General features: G+C 41.9%; 1 protein-coding gene across 1 annotated transcript in view; it reads right to left on the bottom strand.

The window, feature by feature from the left end:
• Positions 1-19,626, bottom strand: part of LOC147009723 (protein sidekick-2-like) — a 956,293-nt gene that overhangs the window by 461,370 nt on the left and 475,297 nt on the right. Inside the window, exon 6 of the mRNA XM_085861602.1 lies at positions 14,123-14,256. Within this exon, the coding sequence (XP_085717728.1) occupies positions 14,123-14,256 (134 nt within the window). The remainder of the gene's footprint in view (positions 1-14,122; positions 14,257-19,626) is intronic.

Below are 19,626 nucleotides of genomic sequence, written 5' to 3'. Positions count from 1 at the left end.
CACAATATGAGACAGGGATTCAGACGAGAACACACTCACAGAGAACTTCTGTCCGGCATCTGTTGTCACCAGTCCTGTTCCTAATCTTCATCAATGATCTCTCTGACCCTCAAGAAAATCCTCTTTATCTCTTTGTTGATGATTCCACCCTCTGGCATCACATCTTTCATCCTTCAGATGGGCAGGCAGCAGCCTCTTCCCTCACTGCAGATCTCGATAGAATCACAAGATGGTCAAACACTTGGAATGTCTTTTTAAATCCTGACAAATCTCACACTCTCACTCTGTCTCTCCGAAAGGACTGTCAGGCGAACCCTCTCATCTACTTCCTGAAACAACCTCCAGAAGAAGTTCATTCACCAATACTTTTGGGCCTCAGAATAAGACATGATCTTTATTGGACAAGCCACATGTCTGGGTTGGCCTCCAAAGCCAGATGCCGACTGGGCATCCTCAAATGTGCAAAGCCTTTCCTTAACACACCTGAACTTTCATCTACCTTCAAGGCATTCATCCAAACCTTGTGCCCCTGCATCATACGTTGCTCGGCTTGATGGTGAGGAAATCAAAGCCTTCAAAAATCATAGGTATCTCCCACCATGAAGCTGAGTCTCTGGGCCTATCTCTTTCACATCACAGAAAAGTTGGTGGTCTCTGTCTTGTGCCGCCTCTTTTCTGGTCTTGCATCCTTTGCTCTTTCCGTGCTTTATCCTCTTCCCTTGCCCCACCCCCAGGTATATGCAGGGTGCGCACAGTCTGTAAATAACTCTCTTCTTGTGCCAATAATACATGCTCTGTGCACACCTCCACTCATTTGTTTCTCTTTTTTCTTGCAAGTGCAACCAACTTCCTCCATCTGTTCAACATCATTTTTTCCTTCAGTGCTTCAAGACAGCTGTTCACCTCCATCTTAGGTTCACCTATGTCACCTCCGTCTAACCCTGCTTTCAAATTATGTGGATAGTTGAATCCAATTAAGACGAACAATCATTGAGATGAATCTCAATAAAATAATAGTAAATATAATGCTTATTTTTTTGCAAATTAATTGATTAAAAATAGTCTCAAACAAGGACAGACCGGCTATCCTCGAGGTAAGCTAACTTTTGTTGAGCAGTCTAGACTGGGTTAAACCTGGTGTTGGCTTAGCAGTTAAGGTGGCTGGCTTGGGACCTTCAGGTCCTGAGTTCGAGCCCCTGTCGGCTATTTAATGAACACCAGTTGCGGTTTACTCAGCTTGTTATCCTTCTGAGATCGGCGAAATGAATAACCATTTGGGGTAACCTGAGTCAGAGCGGCGACCCGTCCAGGACTGTACTCCTTACCAATTAAACTGTCTCGGCAGCCTGATGCACCTTTGCGGCATGAAAAGAATGGTATCCATCCGTCCTAGCCTGGGTTTGAATCTCGACAGAGCTACACACGATCACCCGGGTCTTTAACTTCATGCAGGGTGAGGCATCAATGTCTGGGCCATTCATCGGGAGGGCATTAAGCTGGAAAATCTATCTGCCAGCCAGCACTGGTTGTTTGTAGATGCCATAGATCCCACATTTTATTTCACAACGAGTAGGATAGTTATCGCCGGCACCATGAACAAACTCCAAATTCCTGCCATTTTCAGTCGAACGTCAGGGACTGGCCAGCCAGTTCGTTAAAGACTCGGGCCAAAAACATTCTCTACCCGATCCCACAAGAAGTTGGGTATAATTGTTCCAATTAAAGAAAGAACGAGCAGGAGACTCAAAGACTATTCACTCTAAAGCGACTCTACGATATACGAGTTAAACAAATTGAATTTGGATTCATTCAATCATGAGAAAATGCAACATAGGAATGTTGGGCCAAAAGTCCTCTTCCTGCCTGAGTTTCTTTTCATATCCATCCACCTTAACTCCAGTTTTTAAACATTTCACCTGTCACAGGAGTACCAGATGGTGATATCAATGCTAATCTTTAATTAAAATCTTTAAAAGTATTTTTTTTCCTTTCTTTCTTGAATCATTTTCACAAGGCTACACCAAGAGAATAATGACCTGGATTAATAAGTACGGATGCTTTGGAGAGCTTCTGGATAATTGTCCTTCAAACAGGCTTGCTCTCAGAAAAAGCAGGCTTTTACACCAGAGGGCAAGTCCAGAGCATGATTTAATTAAAAGCTTGCTCCTGTGATGGCCTCAAAAGAAAATACTATTTTGTTGTGTCCAGAATTTGGCAGGTGTCATGGCTACCGCTATGGTGGAGATGAGATAATTCCGATAAGCGAAGGCCTTGGAGATTGGATGGCAACTTGAGGCTTGCATGGATAAGCACTGAAGGTTGCAAGTGTAAGGCCCTTCAGCAGAGCATTTTTCTCGAATGGCTCGTGATTTGAGACCCTTCCATATAATCCAGGAATTAGACGACAGCATAAATGAATTTGGTTACATTTTATCTTATAGACTACTAGCAGATTTACCCGGCATTGCGCGGGAAGAGAAACGTGAATAAGTAACACTTTGTAGCCAATCATAAAGATTGATCAATTGATTGGCTGATTGGAGTTCTGTTTCAATTTCCGTTTCAAGGGCATCTGACCCTGAATACGTCTGAATACAAACTGCTTTTCATTTTGAATTTAGAAGGGCTTTCTATTTTTGCCTTTTTATTTTTTTGTTTTACTCTTAGTTTGTTGTTGTGTATCATTTGCAATTTAGCATCTAAAAAGGCTGTGATGAATATCCAATTAACAACGTCCCCCTCCTCGCTCCATACACCACCCAATTTTATACACCACCTGCTTCCGGCAGGTGAAACTTGATGCTGCTTTGGTGTGTAATAGTGGGGATTCATATACTGACACAATGACATTTGAACAGCAATAGAGAATATTGACTGAGGGCTTACATAGATAATTTATGCCCCTCTTTCGTTAGGTCACAACCATAGACCCTATGTTACCTCCTTCATAAAGTTGTATTTGTACCTCAAGTTTTGAGATGGTATCTTACAAGATGTGGCCATGAATGGAAGAGACAGAGACAGAGATTTTTGCCTTTTATAGGTATGGATTTTCAAAGGACAATTCTTTTTTGCAAAGTCTAACATTCTTTGGATGCTGTGACGGTCACCATAAAAGGATCAGGTATCCTGAAAGAAGAGGTTTTCAGAATTAGCCCATATTGTCGTGAGCAACGCAGCTGAGAAAAGACCACTGCAAGGTGTTGATTAATAAAGGCTTTGATTCCCAATAAAAAAGCCTACTTTTGTTATTGATTTGGTGAAGGTCTTTTACAGGTCAATCATTTTTAGCACGCCTGTTCGAAGAACAGAGAGCTATAGCGATACCCCCGGCGTGAGCGTGAGCGTCAGCGTCAGGGTGAGTGTCAGCATGAGCCTGAAAATGTTAAAGTTTTTGGTGAAAGTTATTTAGAAGCTTGCCATTCATTTAATATGTCTACTGGGATGCTGATATTTGGCATGGAGGTTCCTTTGGGGTATATTATTAATGTCGTGAAGTTGAAATTAAAAAATAATTTCAAATGTTTTAAATTTTTGACCTGTTTTGAACTTAACTTTTTTGTAGCACATTTTGGTGCAAGTTATTTAGAAGCTTGCCATTCATTTAATATGTGTACTAGGGTGCTGATATTTGTCATGGAGGTTCCTTTGGGGTATATTATTGGTGTAGTGAAGTTGAAATTAACAAATGATTTTAAATTTTTTTATTAGCTCGCATGTTCGAAGAACAGAGAGCTATAGCGATACCCATGGCATGAGCGTGAGCGTGAGCGTCAGCATGAGAATGTTAAAGTTTTTGGTGCAAGTTATTTCATTTCTAATGTTTTTATCTACCACACTATTTTTTACTGATTACAATATACAAATACATATATTGCTTTAAAATGATTTGGATCAGACTTCACTGCAATGCTTTATAAAAAATAATATTAGACTTGTCTTTTAAAAACGACAAATGTATAAACAGGCGAGCATTGGGTGGCTTTGACACCAACTCTCTGGTTAGTTTCATGTGCTACCTTATAATTTTAGAGGTCTTTCTCATCCGTATTTAGCACAGACATCAAGTTAAACCTTTCGTGAAAAATTTGAGAGGTGTATCAGCTCCTTTGCATGCCGATGCTTGATGTCTGGAGGGCATTTAAGAAATGTCATCTGCTGAAGCTGTACTTCCGGAAACAAATAAGTTGCCCAACCTTAAGAGCAGCTTGTATGGTTCAGTCATGACAGGCATGTCAAATATAGACTTCACAAGAAATTGCCAGGGACCGGTATACTTTTTGAGGAGGCCGAAGTCGAGACGGCATATTAAGTTTATGGTCATTAAAGCAACTCTTCAGAATTCTGATAATCCATTACTGATCCATTCGTGTTTTAGCTCGAAGAATTTTATGATCAATTCCTGTTCCAACTTGATCTTCATTTAATTAGTGTTTTCATGCTCCGAGCATGTGGCGAATGAAATTCAAGGCTTGCTCTATGTTTCTGCAGTGAAGTCTTTCTTTTCAAGATGTATGGCTAAGGCTCCTGAAAGAGTTTGTACCCATCGCACATTAAGGACAAGGACATTATAAAGAGACATCAGGGGACTTTTAAATTAATTCCAAGGACACAATAGACAAACAAACAGTATGTGGGATTTAAACCTGGAATCTCAGCATCACGAGTGCTGAGATGAGAATGCTAAACAGGCCAACCCAGTCAGTACTGTATCCATATATGTGGCGGTTAAGGATTTTGTAAGTTACTCAACATGTTCCAAACTTGGAATAAGCAAGTTTCTTTTTTGTTGTGGTTGTTGTTGACAATACCAACTACAGCCGATTTATTACTAATGACAATAAGGAATGTTCCAGCTTTAAAAAAAAAAAGCTAAATATATTGTACAGATCGCTCCTCTCTTTCTGGGTATTCTTTCCACCACTTTATTTAAGTTGAGAGGATGTGAGAGGGTAATATCCCACAGCATGAGCATAACAAGAAAACCTGTCAGTTTTCACACATTTAGAAAAAGAAAACACTGCCCCCTCCTCCCCCCCAAACTCCCTTTCTCTCAACATGGCCTCAGGCAGTAACAAACTTAGCAATTTAACCCATAGATGCATAAGTGGATCAAAATGACCCAGTTTGGCTGTTTTCTTGCAATATCTTTTTGCACTCATGCATCTAAGGGTTAAAAAAAAATTTCTCATCAAGGAAGACATTATACCTGAGCATTTTCTGCATCTAGAGGTAATTTATTTCTTCTATTGAGGCAAATGTGAAACCTCCACTCAAGCTGGAGATAAAAGAAAATCTCTACCACACGCTAAACAACTAACTACAAGCATCTTGTAAAAAAAGCAGTGGCAACAAATTTGTAATTTCGTGAGGATGTCTGTACACCTTCAAAAAAAAATGCCTTTGAGGTTTACAGCAATGTGCATGAATAGTTTATTTTGATTGTTTATTTGAGACAACTGCAACTGATGTAGTTCTCCAAACGGGAACAGCATGGATTCCTGAATATTCAGATGACATGTCGCCATGATGCAAGCCTGGTGTTGGTACAGTGGTTAGGGCAGTGGCTTGGGATCCAAAAGGTCCTGAGTTCAAGCCCCGTTGGGCCACTGAATTAATACACCAGGGGGTTGACTCAGCTTGTCATCCTTCCGAGGTCGGTGAAATGAGTACCAGTATACTGGGCCGGTGTATACCCGGTTAAAATAGGTGTACCATATCCCTGTGTCGTAAGAGGCGACCAGGGTTGCGTCAGGAAGGGCATCCGACGTAAAACATGTGCCAAATCACTATGCGGATCATACGGATGATCCGCTGTGGCGACCCCTAACGGGAGCAGCCGAAAGAGGAAGATGAAGAAGAAGAAGAAGATGTCGCCATGATGCAAGGAAGTGTCAAAAAGATTTGTCGAGACTTGTGGAGAATGTGAATTACCACACAGTATAATCACAAGATGTGTTTTACATTCAAAGGTGGCAGAACACCAAAACAAGATGACAACCATAACAAACGATCACAAACTGCATCAGATAGTCACCCCATGTTCATCATGTTGAAGAACTACACTGCACAACGATTGGAGCTCAACTTCTTCAGAACTTGATAGGGAGGTTGGGATTAGTGAAAAGCCTACTCATTCCATCCTCACCAAGGACCTGCAGACGTTCAGTGTCATAAAACCACCAACATGACAACTGAGATGGCTCCCTGAAAAGGAGAGCTAATGGAACACCCTCCACACTTCCTCAACATGAGCTCATGTGACTTTGACCTGCTTCGAAGCTGATAAAGGACCAAAGAGGAATACTATTTCAGACACTGGATGAACTTGAAGTGTGGATTATTCAACAAATTAACTCTAACAATGGAGCAGATGTAATTATTCAGCATGGCAATGTGTTACTCTAATGAGGGGCTGTAAATCATTGCAGTTAAATACAACAACCACTTTATATGTTACCATTACTTTTTACATGACTAATATATGTTGAAAATAATCACTAAATAAAACAGGCAGACCTGATGTTTGTTATTTTGGATAGTCAGGTCATGTGCAGTATGTTCCAGGAAGTATGATACCGAATGCTTCAGATGATCTCATCAAACCCTCGAGTTTGATGCATTCAGCTATCTCTACGTACTCTAGAATTATTACCCCGTGCACGTGAAGTGAAAAGTGGGGTTAAGCAATTGTTTCACATCTGTCTGTCTGTCTGTCTGTCTGTCTGTCTGTCTGTCTGTCCACAAATGTCAGTTTATGATCAAGGAACAACTTTGTTTCTATTGAATGTTATATTTTGAATGTGAATCGGCAGATGAATCAGAAAACGAACCTGGAGTTTAGCAGTACCCTGGCTCCAAATTTGTCATGATTGCATTTGGGCATAGAGGAGTGAGATGATATTTTTTTTACTCTGTCTGCCTGCCTGGCAGTCAAACAAAATTGAAAATAATTCCAAACAGGAAACTTACTACAGGGTGGGCCAAAAGTCACTGAAGGTTTTCTTTAATTTTTTTTGTAACTTTTTTATTTTAAATTAGTTTTTAATTTTTCTTCTTTATTTCTTTTGTTACAGATAAAGAAGACCAGTGAGATTCCTGATGAATAAATTTACCAATGACCAGCGTGAGAAAATTGTTGAATTTTATTACTCCAGTGGGAAATCAATAATTCAAACTCAAAGAAAATTTCGCAATCATTTTAATGTTCGAGAACAACCATCAGAAAACATGATTTGGAACTTGATTGCTCGTTTTGAGTCAAAGGGATCTGTTCATGACTCAGCCCACAGTGGAAGACCAAAAACAAGTCGTCCTCCAGAAAACAATGATCATGTTCGGGAGAGTGTTCATGAAAACCCAGAAACATCAACTCGTAAACGTGAAACTCAGTTCAGAATGGCAAGATCATCATTGCGTAGGATAATGAAGAAAGATTTGTTGCCGTTTCCTTACAAGCTTCAAATGGTGCATGAAATGTCACCTCAAGATCCAGCAAATCGACTAACATTTGCAATGAAATTGCAGCAACTCGTAAGGGACGATCCTGATTTTATGCAAAAAGTCATTATGAGTCATGAAGCCCATTTACACCTAAACGACTATGTAAACAAACAAAATTACCGAATTTGGGGTACTGAAAATCCAAGAGCAAGACTTTGAGAAAAAAGCCAATGGGGGCCATTTGCAGGACATTATTTTTCACAATTAATTGGAAAAAAAAACAAATTCCATGAATTAAACGACCATTTGCAATTTATTTCATTAATTTTTATTTTGAAATAAAAAACTTCATACAAAAAAAGAGAACCTTCAGTGACTTTTGGCCCACCCTGTATTTTCAAGGACGTCATATAGGACACAAACAACAGGCATGAATAACTAATGTAACATATTAAATAAGGTGGTGTAAAAAACGCGGCATCAACGGCGGTACACTTCTTTTGACAACCTGTAAAATCCTAATTTTATTTCCACTGAATTATGTACTTGAACAGTGTAGAACGTAAATCGCCTTTTTGGCACTTTCAATACCCTTCCGTTTGGCAGTGCTGTACTTTGACAAAATATTATGCATGTATTTTACATCATCACAAACAATCAAATTTGCTGCTTGTAGACCCCACCCATGTCCTTGTTTCTCAATTCTGTGTGTCGTAAGGTGTTGTATTAACTCTCTAGTTAGTATTTGTTGCCGTAGTAGTAGTAGTAGTAGTAGTAGTCCCAGTCATGCTCCTCTATTCTCCACCAAGGGGCTCACTTCTTTCCTGCAGTGATCTTCCTGTTCAAGAAGATGTCTGATTTTGTCACTGTCTTTATAGTGTCCTTGTCCTCCTTTTGCACTCTGATTTCCTACGTACCCAACTTCCACATTATCACCTTGCCCCCAATTTATGAGACCATACCATTTCAGTGTCGTTTCTAGCACCATATTTCAAGGCCTCTGAACTTGGATCTCTTCTCATCAGCATTATTCATGGTTCATGCAACAATGTAGAATTACTGTAAATGAAGCACGAGAGATCTGATTTGCTAAATATTGGTGCGTTATTGCCACGCTCAATGAAAGAAGCTGTACTTCTCAAACACTGTCACAAATTTGACCTTCCACACAGCTGAGACACCCACTGCCGATTTCTGAAAATTGCCAGCAGGAAGAAATAGTGACGGTGATAGTTGACGGCAGCATTGCACATCTGTAACTACTTTTCTGTTTTCCTCCTCACCCTCACACCATTAACACAGAAAATCGATGCTCCCAAGCCCCCAGCAAAGCTTCCTTTCCAGAACCACGCCGCGTAACAGCCATCTGCAAGCCTCCAGGGGCCTATTTGTCACAGGTAGGAGTGACTTCTGTACGAGCTTGTTAAACCACCTCACCGCGACCGCCTATTCACTCCCATCCGCTCACATCATCTGCAGTGACAAAGCGCTGCTGGCGTTGCGGTCATTTTGGCCTGACCAACCACAGTTCCTGCAAGCAGGTTTACCAATTGCCCACGACAATTCTGTCACGCATGGATACAAGAACGAGGAGTCAATTTGTCACCAAATAAGAGCACCTGTGGTTTGTGACATTGGCATATGTGCGTTAAAATGAGTGCCATTAGTGACCGTCGCTTATAAAAGTAAAAATAAAAAAAATTCAAAACAGCAGGCTCTGACTGTCAAGTTATGTGAACCTGCTGTGCCACTGCAAGGAAATTTTTTTTTTTTTGCCAGGTACCTGATGGCATTTTTGTGAAAAGATGCGCTCAAAAACGACAAACGAGTTTCTCAAGAGGAAATGGTCTCCTTTCGGCCACCGATTCCATTCATGCTCAGGTAGTTTAAAATGAGAAGACTTAATAAGTGAACAAAACTTTGCCCTCTGACAATGTAATTAATGTCATATGCATTAAGGAAAAATGCACTTCATTTTCTTAAAACTTGAATTATTTTTTAAATAAAAGATTTTCCATTGTGCTTTGGAAATTTAAAAACGCTGCAATGGACTGACCACACAGTTTTCAAAATTTAGGATTTACGAGGTCTTCCACATAAATCTTGCATGCCCATGATGGAACAATTATGAAATTATTTCTTCTTCTTCTTCTTCTTTCACATTTCCTTGAGGAAGAAAAAATGGGACCAAAGCTGCGACTGCCCCACCTTTTGTGCAATATTCCTCCACTGCACTCCTATCTTAATTGTAGGACACGTATGATTGCAATTACAGAGATGGCAAGACAGCTTAGAGGTATGCACTCTTGCCTTTGAGATGTCCAATCTGGGTTTGAATCTCGACCCTGCTATAAACTCTCATCATGGTGTTGCGCGTGCAGGGGGAAGCATCAAGGTGTGTGTGTGTGTGTGTGTGTGTGTGTGTGTGTGTGTGTGTGTGTGTGTGTGTGTGTGTGTGTGTGTGTGTGTGTGTGTGTGTGTGCGCACCGTCTTCAGAAGGACGTTAAGCCAGAAGAGCCATCTGCCAGCACTGGCCATTTATGGACGTTGAAGATATTTTGCAGAGAAGGGATGGCTCGTCACTGCTACCCTGGCCAACTTTCAAATTCCTGACTTTATCACCATCTCTACAATGTACAACCCCTGAGTTGGGACTCTGGTACCCCATTGTTGACAATGTACCAATGATTCAATGCAGAGCCTGAAACATGGCCAGAATAAGTGACAAATAAACATCTCACATATATCACTTGAAGGGCAATGGTCTTCCTCATCAACAATTAAGGTAGGGTGCTGTCTAGTCTTTCACTTCATAAAGATATTCTAGACAGAACACATAGAGATGGTTAGAATTGTCAAAATAGTGTTGATGGATGTGCCCACTCCACGACAGGTGAACATAATTACTCAATGGGATTTTGTTAACTACTTCCTCTGGGACAAGATGCTGTGAAACTAAGCAATGTGTCTCTTCACTCGTAATACTGTCTGGTGATAACATGCATGGTTACATAATCAGACACATTTATGGGTAACAAGTAGGGTCACCTAATCAAGATCAGGTTAGTTAGACTTGAGAAAACCATTAAGAAGAATGCTGCAGTAAAAACACTTAACTAGACAGTGCACCACAGCAATGATGGGCCAAATGGCCTCATTTCCTCGTTTGAGGTCAGACAGGACCATGCGATGATTACTTACGCTCGGTGTAGTCGCATAGTGACTGCGGATTCTGCATACTGAATATAAATAAATGTAATTGGCTTGATTCCCAACAAATAATTCACCTTGGAACGCAACGCAGAAGGGCCGAGACGTAAACCAAGCTCTGCCCCTCTCCCCATCGAGGGTACGCTCGATCAGCCAAAGCAGCGTTATTTCTCGTTTTAATGTTGGTTTTATTGAAGAATTGCAATTTTTATCTCCACCTCCGAAGGTAGATGGAGGTTATGTTTTCATCTCTGTCTGTTGGGTAGTCGATCTTCTTCTTCTTCTTCTTCCTTCGGCTGCTCCCGTTAGGGGTCGCCACAGCAGATCATCCGTTGTGATCCGCATAATGATTTGGCACAGGTTTTACGCCGGATGCCCTTCCTGACGCAATCCTGGTCGCCTCTTACGACACAGGGATATGGTACACCTATTCTAACCAGGGCATACACCGGGCCCAGTACACTGGTACTCATTTCACCGACCTCGGAAGGATGACAGGCTGAGTCGACCTCCTGATGTAGTAATTCAGTGGCCCAACGGGGCTTGAACTCAGGACCTTTTGGATCCCAAGCCGCTACCCTAACCACTGCACCAACACCAGGCTGTTGGGTCGTCGATCTATCTACCCTTATTGTCAGATTTTCCGTTGTTATGTATGTCTGTCTGTCTGTTTGTCTGTCCAGGCCAGTACTCCGTTAATCGTAGGCCGATTTTGATGAAACTCTGGTGGAAGGTTCATACCATGACCTAGTTGTGCATGTTTGAGAACCGTTGCTATGGACCCCTCGGTTGCCTAGCAACGGGCCTTTGAAATTTTCAAAAAAAATCTAAAAAAAGAAAAATATCGAAATTCAAAAATCAAACTATGATTGTTTGTGGGCAACACATTCAGCCTCCTTGCCAAAAAAATTCAGCCCGCTCCAATGAAAACTGTCGGAGAAGATAGACTGAATGAACCCTGGTCGAAAAAAATAAAAAAACGAAGTTCGTTATATCTCAGAGACTGAGCCAGACATTCATGAAACTGGTATGGTAGGTTCATGGTATGTCCTAGTTATGTGTGAGAAAGAACCGTTGCTATGGACGCTTTTGCTGGCTCGTAACGGCTGAAAAACGACTAAATTCGACTTGATCGACTACCCATGTCCACCTCCCGGCTTGTCTGTCTGTTTGTCTGTCTGTGAGCAGGATATCTCAAAACTTTACAGACGGATTCGGACAAAACTTAGTGAACAGGTTGGATGTGTGACAGGAACAAATTGATTCGATTTTGGTGAAGATCCAGAACCAGATACTAGAATTTTTAAATAATTTTTTAAAATGTGATTCTTCATAATTGAGAGATGGGGCCAAAAACGAGATTTAGCAAGATATTTCAAAAAGGCGTGGATGAGTTATGACCAAACGTGTGGCCCTAAATGGAGTTCTTTCATCCCCTCTTCCTGTGCAGGCTGGAGTTCCTCAAGGTAGCGTTCTGGGCCCTGTTCTTTTTCTGGTTTTCATCAATGATCTCTCGGACTCTCTGGAAAATCCTCTATTTCTCTTTGCCGACGACTCCACCCTCTGCGGTACCATCTGTCATCCCTCAGACCGGCAAGCAGCAGCTTCTTCGCTCACTGCAGATCTGGATAAAATCACAAACTGGTCCAACACGTGGAACATGTCTTTCAATCCAGACAAATCTCACACTCTCACTATGTCTCTTCGAAAGGACCGTTTAGAAAACCCCCCCATCCACTTTCTCAACAATCCTCTGGAAGAAGTCTTTTCTTTCAAGCTTCTGGGTCTCACTATCTGCCATGACCTTTCCTAGGAAAGTCACATTTCCAACCTCGCCTCAAAAGCCAGTCGCCGACTGGGAATCCTCCGTCGTGCTAAGTCCTTCCTCGGCCCTCTTGAGCTCCTGACCACTTACAAAGCTTTTGTCCGTAGCCTGATGGAGTACTGCTCTCCCCTCTGGGCTGGTGCTCCTGCCTCCCACCTTTCTCGGCTTCACGCTGTCAAAACCAGGGCATTTAAGATCATCGGCATCTCCCGCAATGAAGCTGAGTCTTTGGGCCTCTCACTCAATCACCGCAGGTTGGTCGGTGGTCTTTTTGTCTTCTACCGACTCCTCTCCAGCCTTGCCCCCCCTGCTCTCTCTGCGATTTGTCCCCACCACATTTCCACAGGGCGCTCAAGGTCCGCCAACAACCCCCTTCTGGTAAAACTACCAAAATCACGAATCACTGCTCATCTTCACTCTTTCATTCCTCTTTTTTCCCGCCTTTGGAATAAACTTCCTCACTCTATTCTTTCCCATTCTTCCCGCCAGGCTTTCAAAACAGCTGTTCACCACCACCTCTTATCTTCCCCCATCCAAATCCCCGATCTTTTCTACCCCCGATAATCCAGCCAAGCCCACTTCTTTCAATTCTCCTGCTTCCCTTCCTGAAAGTCCCTGTAATGTCCATCTTCTCTTCGCCATGTTCCCCATCCCATCCCCATCCCTCTCCCTTCCACAGTTCACCTAATGTGTCTGTTCCCCACTGTTTTGTCCCTTCCACTCCCGCCCCTCTTGTCTCATGCCTCCTTGCTGTGAGTTGTGTGTTAGCTCTCATACGAGCCTCGACCAAGGTATACAAAAAAAAAAAAAAAAAAAAAAACTGGGAGTATGAGTTGGGTCGGTGACAAGAGTAAGCCGATTCGATTTTGGTTCAGGTCTGGATTGAGATCCGACCTTTCAGTGGGATACAAAACAAACTGTTCAGCCTGATGGAAGTATGCGCTCTACCGAGGGCCGTTCTCGGTTTTATTGTGACGTTGCCCTCGTGCGTTGTCACAAATTTTGGGGCAATTGACCCAAGGGTATGGGATTGTATAAAAAAATCTAAGAAAAGGCTTCACACAGACAAAACTCTCTGTTATATTAATACATTCTCATAAATGAAACAGAGCATCTTGTGAATTTTGTTGGATCGTGCAATTGATAAGTGTGAGGAGCAAAAACCTTGCGTTAATCATTAGTAATCAAGGAGGGGAACTTGGACTGGGGTGCCAAGGCACCAGCAAAAGGCCACCTTTTCTTAAGGGCACACTATATTTGAAATATTTGATCTCGACAAACGTTTGCTAGTGAGTGCTGGCAAAGGGAGACTAACAACCCAATCCAAAAGGATGGAGTGCTCTAAAATGCAACAGCTCGCACATGAATCCATGAGAAGAAATGCCCGCAGTCAAATATTACTCCATGAGGGTTCAAACCCAGATGAGAAACAACCCAACAGAGAGTACACTAACTCTGAGCTAATGTGTCAATCGTTTCTTTTGTTAAGGGTGAAAGTCTTCCCATAATAAACATCTCCTCGTTCAACAAAGCCATAAATGTTCTGAGTGGGGTTTTCATTAGCTGGCATGTTCTATTTGATAAACCAGGCATACCAAACGTAAAACATTCCTCAAATCACAAGCTCCAACGATGCGCACGTACCACCCACGGTGACAATGACAGGTGGACCGGCTTTAATCTCTCCGTTTCGCTCGTTGAGTACGTGTGCTCGATACGTCCCACCTTCAGCGACATGTAATGATGAGATCACCAGCTGTCTGTCCAACGTCAGCGCCCTGTCAGGGATAAAGAAAAAAGAACGCCATCAAATGTGGTACTTCGGCCTCAAATCCACTGCTTGACAAGTTGGAAAATGAGGAAACCTCCTACAGCTACACTCTGTTATTGTTCCTTCTGTTACACTTGAAACAATGAGACATGGAGAATACCCTCCCTACGAGCTGGATAGTGAAGCAGAACCATTAAAACATAACACGAGAGAGAAATATTTCAACATTGTAATCTCAGGGACATTTCTGAGATGGCTGTTATGGACGTTTCTGTATATGTTGGGAATGTGTGTATAAAATGTGGGTTATTTAGTTTTTTGGGGATAAAAAGTCGAGGCTCAGGGAAGACCTAGAACACAGGACAGATCAGGATGTAACATAACAAAAGGAACAGTGGAAGGAGAGTGGGGAGCCACCGACAGCAGGGACGAGGGACAAAATAGAGAGAGAGAGACTTGGACAAATAAGAGATGTGGGGAAGAATGAGAGGTAGGGGAGGACATAGGGGGTCGACAAGATGGATACAGAAACAAACTCTCTGGAAGGAAAAACGAGAAATTTGGAAAGAGGTGAGCTTGGGAGTGGGGGAGGTAATAGCAAAGGTTGATAAGGTCATGGTTTTGGATGGGAGATGATCTGAGATGGTGGTGAACAGCTGTCTTGAATACCTGGATTGGAGAATGAGATAATTAATAAATTTTATTAAGCAATTAAAATTTAAATAATTTTATTAAACAGTTTAATTTAAGAACGAGTTATTTATTTAATTATTTGATTTTTATCGTTAATTTGTTTTTGTTACACCATTCCCCTTCAGATGCATGCAGAATGGATTCATAGACGTTTCATATGAAGTGACAAAACTGTAGTAAATATTGCATTCAAATACTGCTTAAGTTGGCAAACCTGCCACTGACGTTCATGAAATGGTTCGACGATCTTATAAAAGCATCCAAAGATGAAGGAGGTAACGACCTGCTCAAGGAAAATTATTTCTTATAAGAAATGCTTATCACCTACCATGGGTTGTTGCGATGGCTTTTGGCATGAAATATAACAAGAATAAATGATTCTAACAATAAAAACAATCATAACATTTCTGCCAAAGTTCAAAATGACTCACAATGAGTAAGTTTATACTTGTGATCATGTGAAATTATTCACAATAACACGACCTTTTCACTTGAAGCAAACCAAACAATGTAAATTCAAACAGCGAGGATACCTGCTCAAACGTTACTCATGGGATATTTTGGCCGACATTGTAAATTGTAGCCACTGCCAGACTCATGTCCTCAGTGATGCAGTACCAATGCTCGCACCTCACCATTGGGCAGTTTTCTGTCACATCTCATTTGGTACAAATGAAACTTCAAACCTTCAGAGAGCTTTGAGGGGAATATGCATGTGCTGTTCTGTTCCATTGTGCCACCTTGACTCCGAATTAATATACATGGATATTTGAAGGGGAGAGAGAGAGAGGGGGAGATGGGGAGGTAGGGGGGAGAGAGATCGAGAGAGAGATCGAGAGAGAGATCGAGAGAGGGGAGATGGGGAGGGGAGTGGGGAGAGAGGGGAGATGGGGAGAGAGAGGGAGAAGAGGAGATGGGGAGGGAGAGGGGAGATGGGGAGGGGAGGGTTGGGAGTGGTTGTGGAGGAGGGGAAAGGGAAGAGGGGGAAGGGAGAAGGAGGGGGAAGGGAGAAGGAGGGGTACAGAAAGAGGTAGAAAGAGATATAAAGAGGTAGAAAGAGGTAGAGAGAGATCGAGAGAGAGATCGAGAGAGAGAGAGAGAGAGAGATCGAGAGAGTGAGAGAGTGAGAGAGAGTGAGAGAGAGAGAGAGTGAGAGAGATCGAGAGAGAGATCGAGAGAGTGAGAGAGTGAGACAGTGAGACAGTGAGAGAGTGAGAGAGTGAGAGAGAGAGTGAGAGAGTGAGAGAGACAGTGACAGTGAGAGAGTGAGAGAGTGAGAGAGTGAGAGAGAGAGAGAGTGAGAGAGTGAGAGAGTGAGAGAGTGAGAGAGACAGTGACAGTGACAGTGAGAGAGTGAGAGAGAGAGTGACAGTGAGAGAGAGAGAGTGAGAGAGAGAGAGTGAGAGAGAGAGAGTGAGAGAGAGAGTGAGAGAGTGAGAGAGAGAGAGAGAGAGAGAGAGAGAGAGAGAGAGAGAGAGAGAGAGAGAGAGAGAGAGAGAGAGATAAGCTTTCCTGATATCAAAGTACTCCTTTCTCCTTCTTTTCGGTCGGAGATTGAACATACCTCCCCCCCCCCTTTTTTTTAATCTTGTAACTGTAATCTTCTTCGACAAAAGGGAAACGTATCCCATTCTGGAAGAACACAAATAGCGTTGTGGTCAGTGCGGTTCGGGCCGGGTTCTCCCTGTACTCCACTCTGGCTTCATATGTATACCTTACCCATATATGGTGTATTAGCAGATATACAGTAGAGGTTGGCACACTGGGCCCTCCCCTCCAACACATTTGTTCACCATCTATATATTAATACTGAAGGACCAATTTTGTGCTCCTCCTAGCGGTCCCGTCACGTTTTTCTCGGTACTGTTACCTGGACTGAAAGAAAAAGTTTTGACATGGTGTACGTCAAAGTAGACACGTGCACAAATCAGGGGACTTCTTCACAAGGAGTAGTGTGCACCAAAAATGTCGTGTACAAGGACGTTGTGTAGGCCTCATTCGGTAAGGCCATGGAGTACATCGACTGGGATCCGGCTCTTACAAAGGCCGCCACTGGTTGTCATATTGGGCTCATGGAACGGAATTCGTCTGTGACGGGGTTTCGGCTAGTTAATAATTTGCTGACAGAAATATGTCCTTTCTATGATCAGGAGGAGGACTTGATTCATGCTTATATTATGTGAAGTGTCATTGACGAACTTCTCTTTTTCTTCTTCTTGATCATCTTTTTCACCAAATTATCCTTTTCCTTTAGTTTGCACATGTTTATTTTTGGTGTGCCTGAGAAACCTATTTGTAGAGATGTGGGTGTTCTTTTAAATTTTCTGGGTGCTGTTGCAAAATATGCAATCTACAAATCGAGGAAGATTAAAATCGACAATGATCACGGATCAGATGTTACCTCTATTTTTAAAGGCTTTGTCTCAACACGACTTTGGTTGGAATTTGACTTCTTTTTGAGCAATCAAAATGTTAAACTTTTTGAGAGAAAATGGTGCATCGCAAACGTTTTGTGTTTTGTGAAGAATTCAGAACTTGTAATTGCTTTATAATTTTCTTTCAACTGTGAGTTGTTTTTTCTGTTGAATTCTGTATTATTGTAAATATGTATTATACTGTGTGTGCCTGGATGTAATAAATGAGGTTTCAAATTCAATTCTATCTATCTATCTATCTATCTATCTATCTATCTATCTGTCTATCTCTATCTCTATCTCTATCTCTATCTCTATCTCTATCTCTATCTCTATCTCTATCTCTATCTCTATCTCTATCTCTATCTCTATCTCTCTCTCTCTCTCTCTCTCTCTCTCTCTCTCTCTCTCTCTCTCTCTCTCTCTCTCTCTCTCTCTCTCTCTCTCTCTCTCTCTCCCCACCTCTCTCTTATAACTGGAAATCCTCAATAATACCAACACCTTCCCAGTCACTATTTAACTGTTTAAACTTCAGGATAACTATACGCACCACTTAGTCCACAAGTCAAACAGATCTAGAACCAACTGCAGACGCTACCACACCAACAGGTTTCCACTTAACCCCAGATATGTCTCTCAAGTCACACACCTTGTTGATTCCTCCTTGGATAAATTTTTGAATCGTGGCATGACTGAGGAATACCAGGGAAAAAAAATGTTGAAAACAAGGGGTTCTTGAAGGAACATTCTGCAATTATATGCCTCAAGCAGCCAATGGACATCAAACTTTTCCCAAATATCCAGTAAACTACGATAGAACATAGAAAGAGAAACAAAGTTTATGTGTTCGAGATCCATCAAAAAAAAATTCCGATCGGAGCTCAGTTTACCAGCTTGTTGCAGGAGAAAAAAAAAGCAAATGGTCACCAGGTTTGCTGTTCAGTGAACAGCAGTTTCTGCAGAGACTGCAATCGAAAGGCCACAATCCGACCAAAGATGTTGATAACACCTCGGCCACCTTCCTTCCGGGGATAGTACAGTATCTCAGGTCGTAGCCAATGGTATCCACTCCAAAAGAAATTTACCAAAATTCGCTGAATAGCCATAATTCGTTTATTTGATGGCTGCAGAACAGTGATTCTGTGCCACAATTTTGTTGCAATCAAATTATTGATTACAAGAGTACGACTTTTAAATGAAAGGGACTTCTACAGTCCTTCCCATGTTTTCAGTCTGCACTTGATTTGTTCCAAAACTCCTTCCCAATTTTTCATCTCCATCTCATGATTACCAAGGTACACTCCAAGATATTTAACTCCGTCCGTTCTCCAGACCAAGTTCTGTGGGAGTAATGGTAGTAATGCACAAGAGAGGTCACTTTTTCCGCACCATAATGCTGTACTTTTATTCCAATTTTTCCCACCAGAGGAGGCCGCACAGAAATTTCTCAGGTAACGCTGTAAAACTGAGACATCGTTTGTACTTTTAATTAAAACACAGACATCATCAGCATATGCTGTCTGCACAAATCTTGCTCCTTCTATACTTCTCATTTCCCGAGGTATTTGCTGTCAAATTGATAGCAGGAGTGGCTCAAGGGAAATTATATATAAAAGACCAGAAAGAGGACAACCTTGCCGGTTACCCCGTTGAAACGGAAAGGGAGAACATAACCTGTTATTAACTTTCAACATAAAATGAGTATTGGTATATAGGAGTTTTACACAAGAGATGAAAGTTTCACCAAAACACATTCCCTTCAAAACAGAAAAAAAGGTATTTGTGATCAACACGATCAAAGGCCTTAGCTTGATGAAGAAACAGTAATCCAAAATCATCACACAGGTGCTTATTGCATGAAATAATATCTCTTACCAAAAATGTATTGTCATGGATAGATCTTCCAGGCACACAATAGGTTTGGTGTGGATGTATAACAGAACTGATATCAGTTTTCATGCGATTTGCAAGTACTTTAGAGATAATTTTATAATCAGCACACAGTAAAGACACCGGTCGCCAGTTCTCCACCAGTTGAGGGTTCCCAGATTTTGGCAGTAAACATACGATCGCTCTTCTGTAGGACACCGGAAGTTCTCCATCACGTATGCTTTCATCAAGAACGTCGAGTAAATCAGGTCCCACAATGTTCCAAGGAGCCGTATACAATTCCCCTGGCAAGCCGTCTATTCCAGAGGCTTTTCCATCTTTCAGGCTCCTCACAGCTGCTTCGAGTTCAATTGTCGAAATTTGGGGAGTCAAGCACGCGT

The sequence above is a fragment of the Eptatretus burgeri genome, chromosome 17 (genome assembly GCF_056783735.1).
Source record: "Eptatretus burgeri isolate ZD-2024b chromosome 17, Ebu_testis_v1, whole genome shotgun sequence".
Lineage (NCBI taxonomy): Eukaryota > Metazoa > Chordata > Myxini > Myxiniformes > Myxinidae > Eptatretus > Eptatretus burgeri.
Note: the sequence above shows the minus strand (reverse complement) of the source record. Positions and strands in the feature narration are given on the sequence as shown.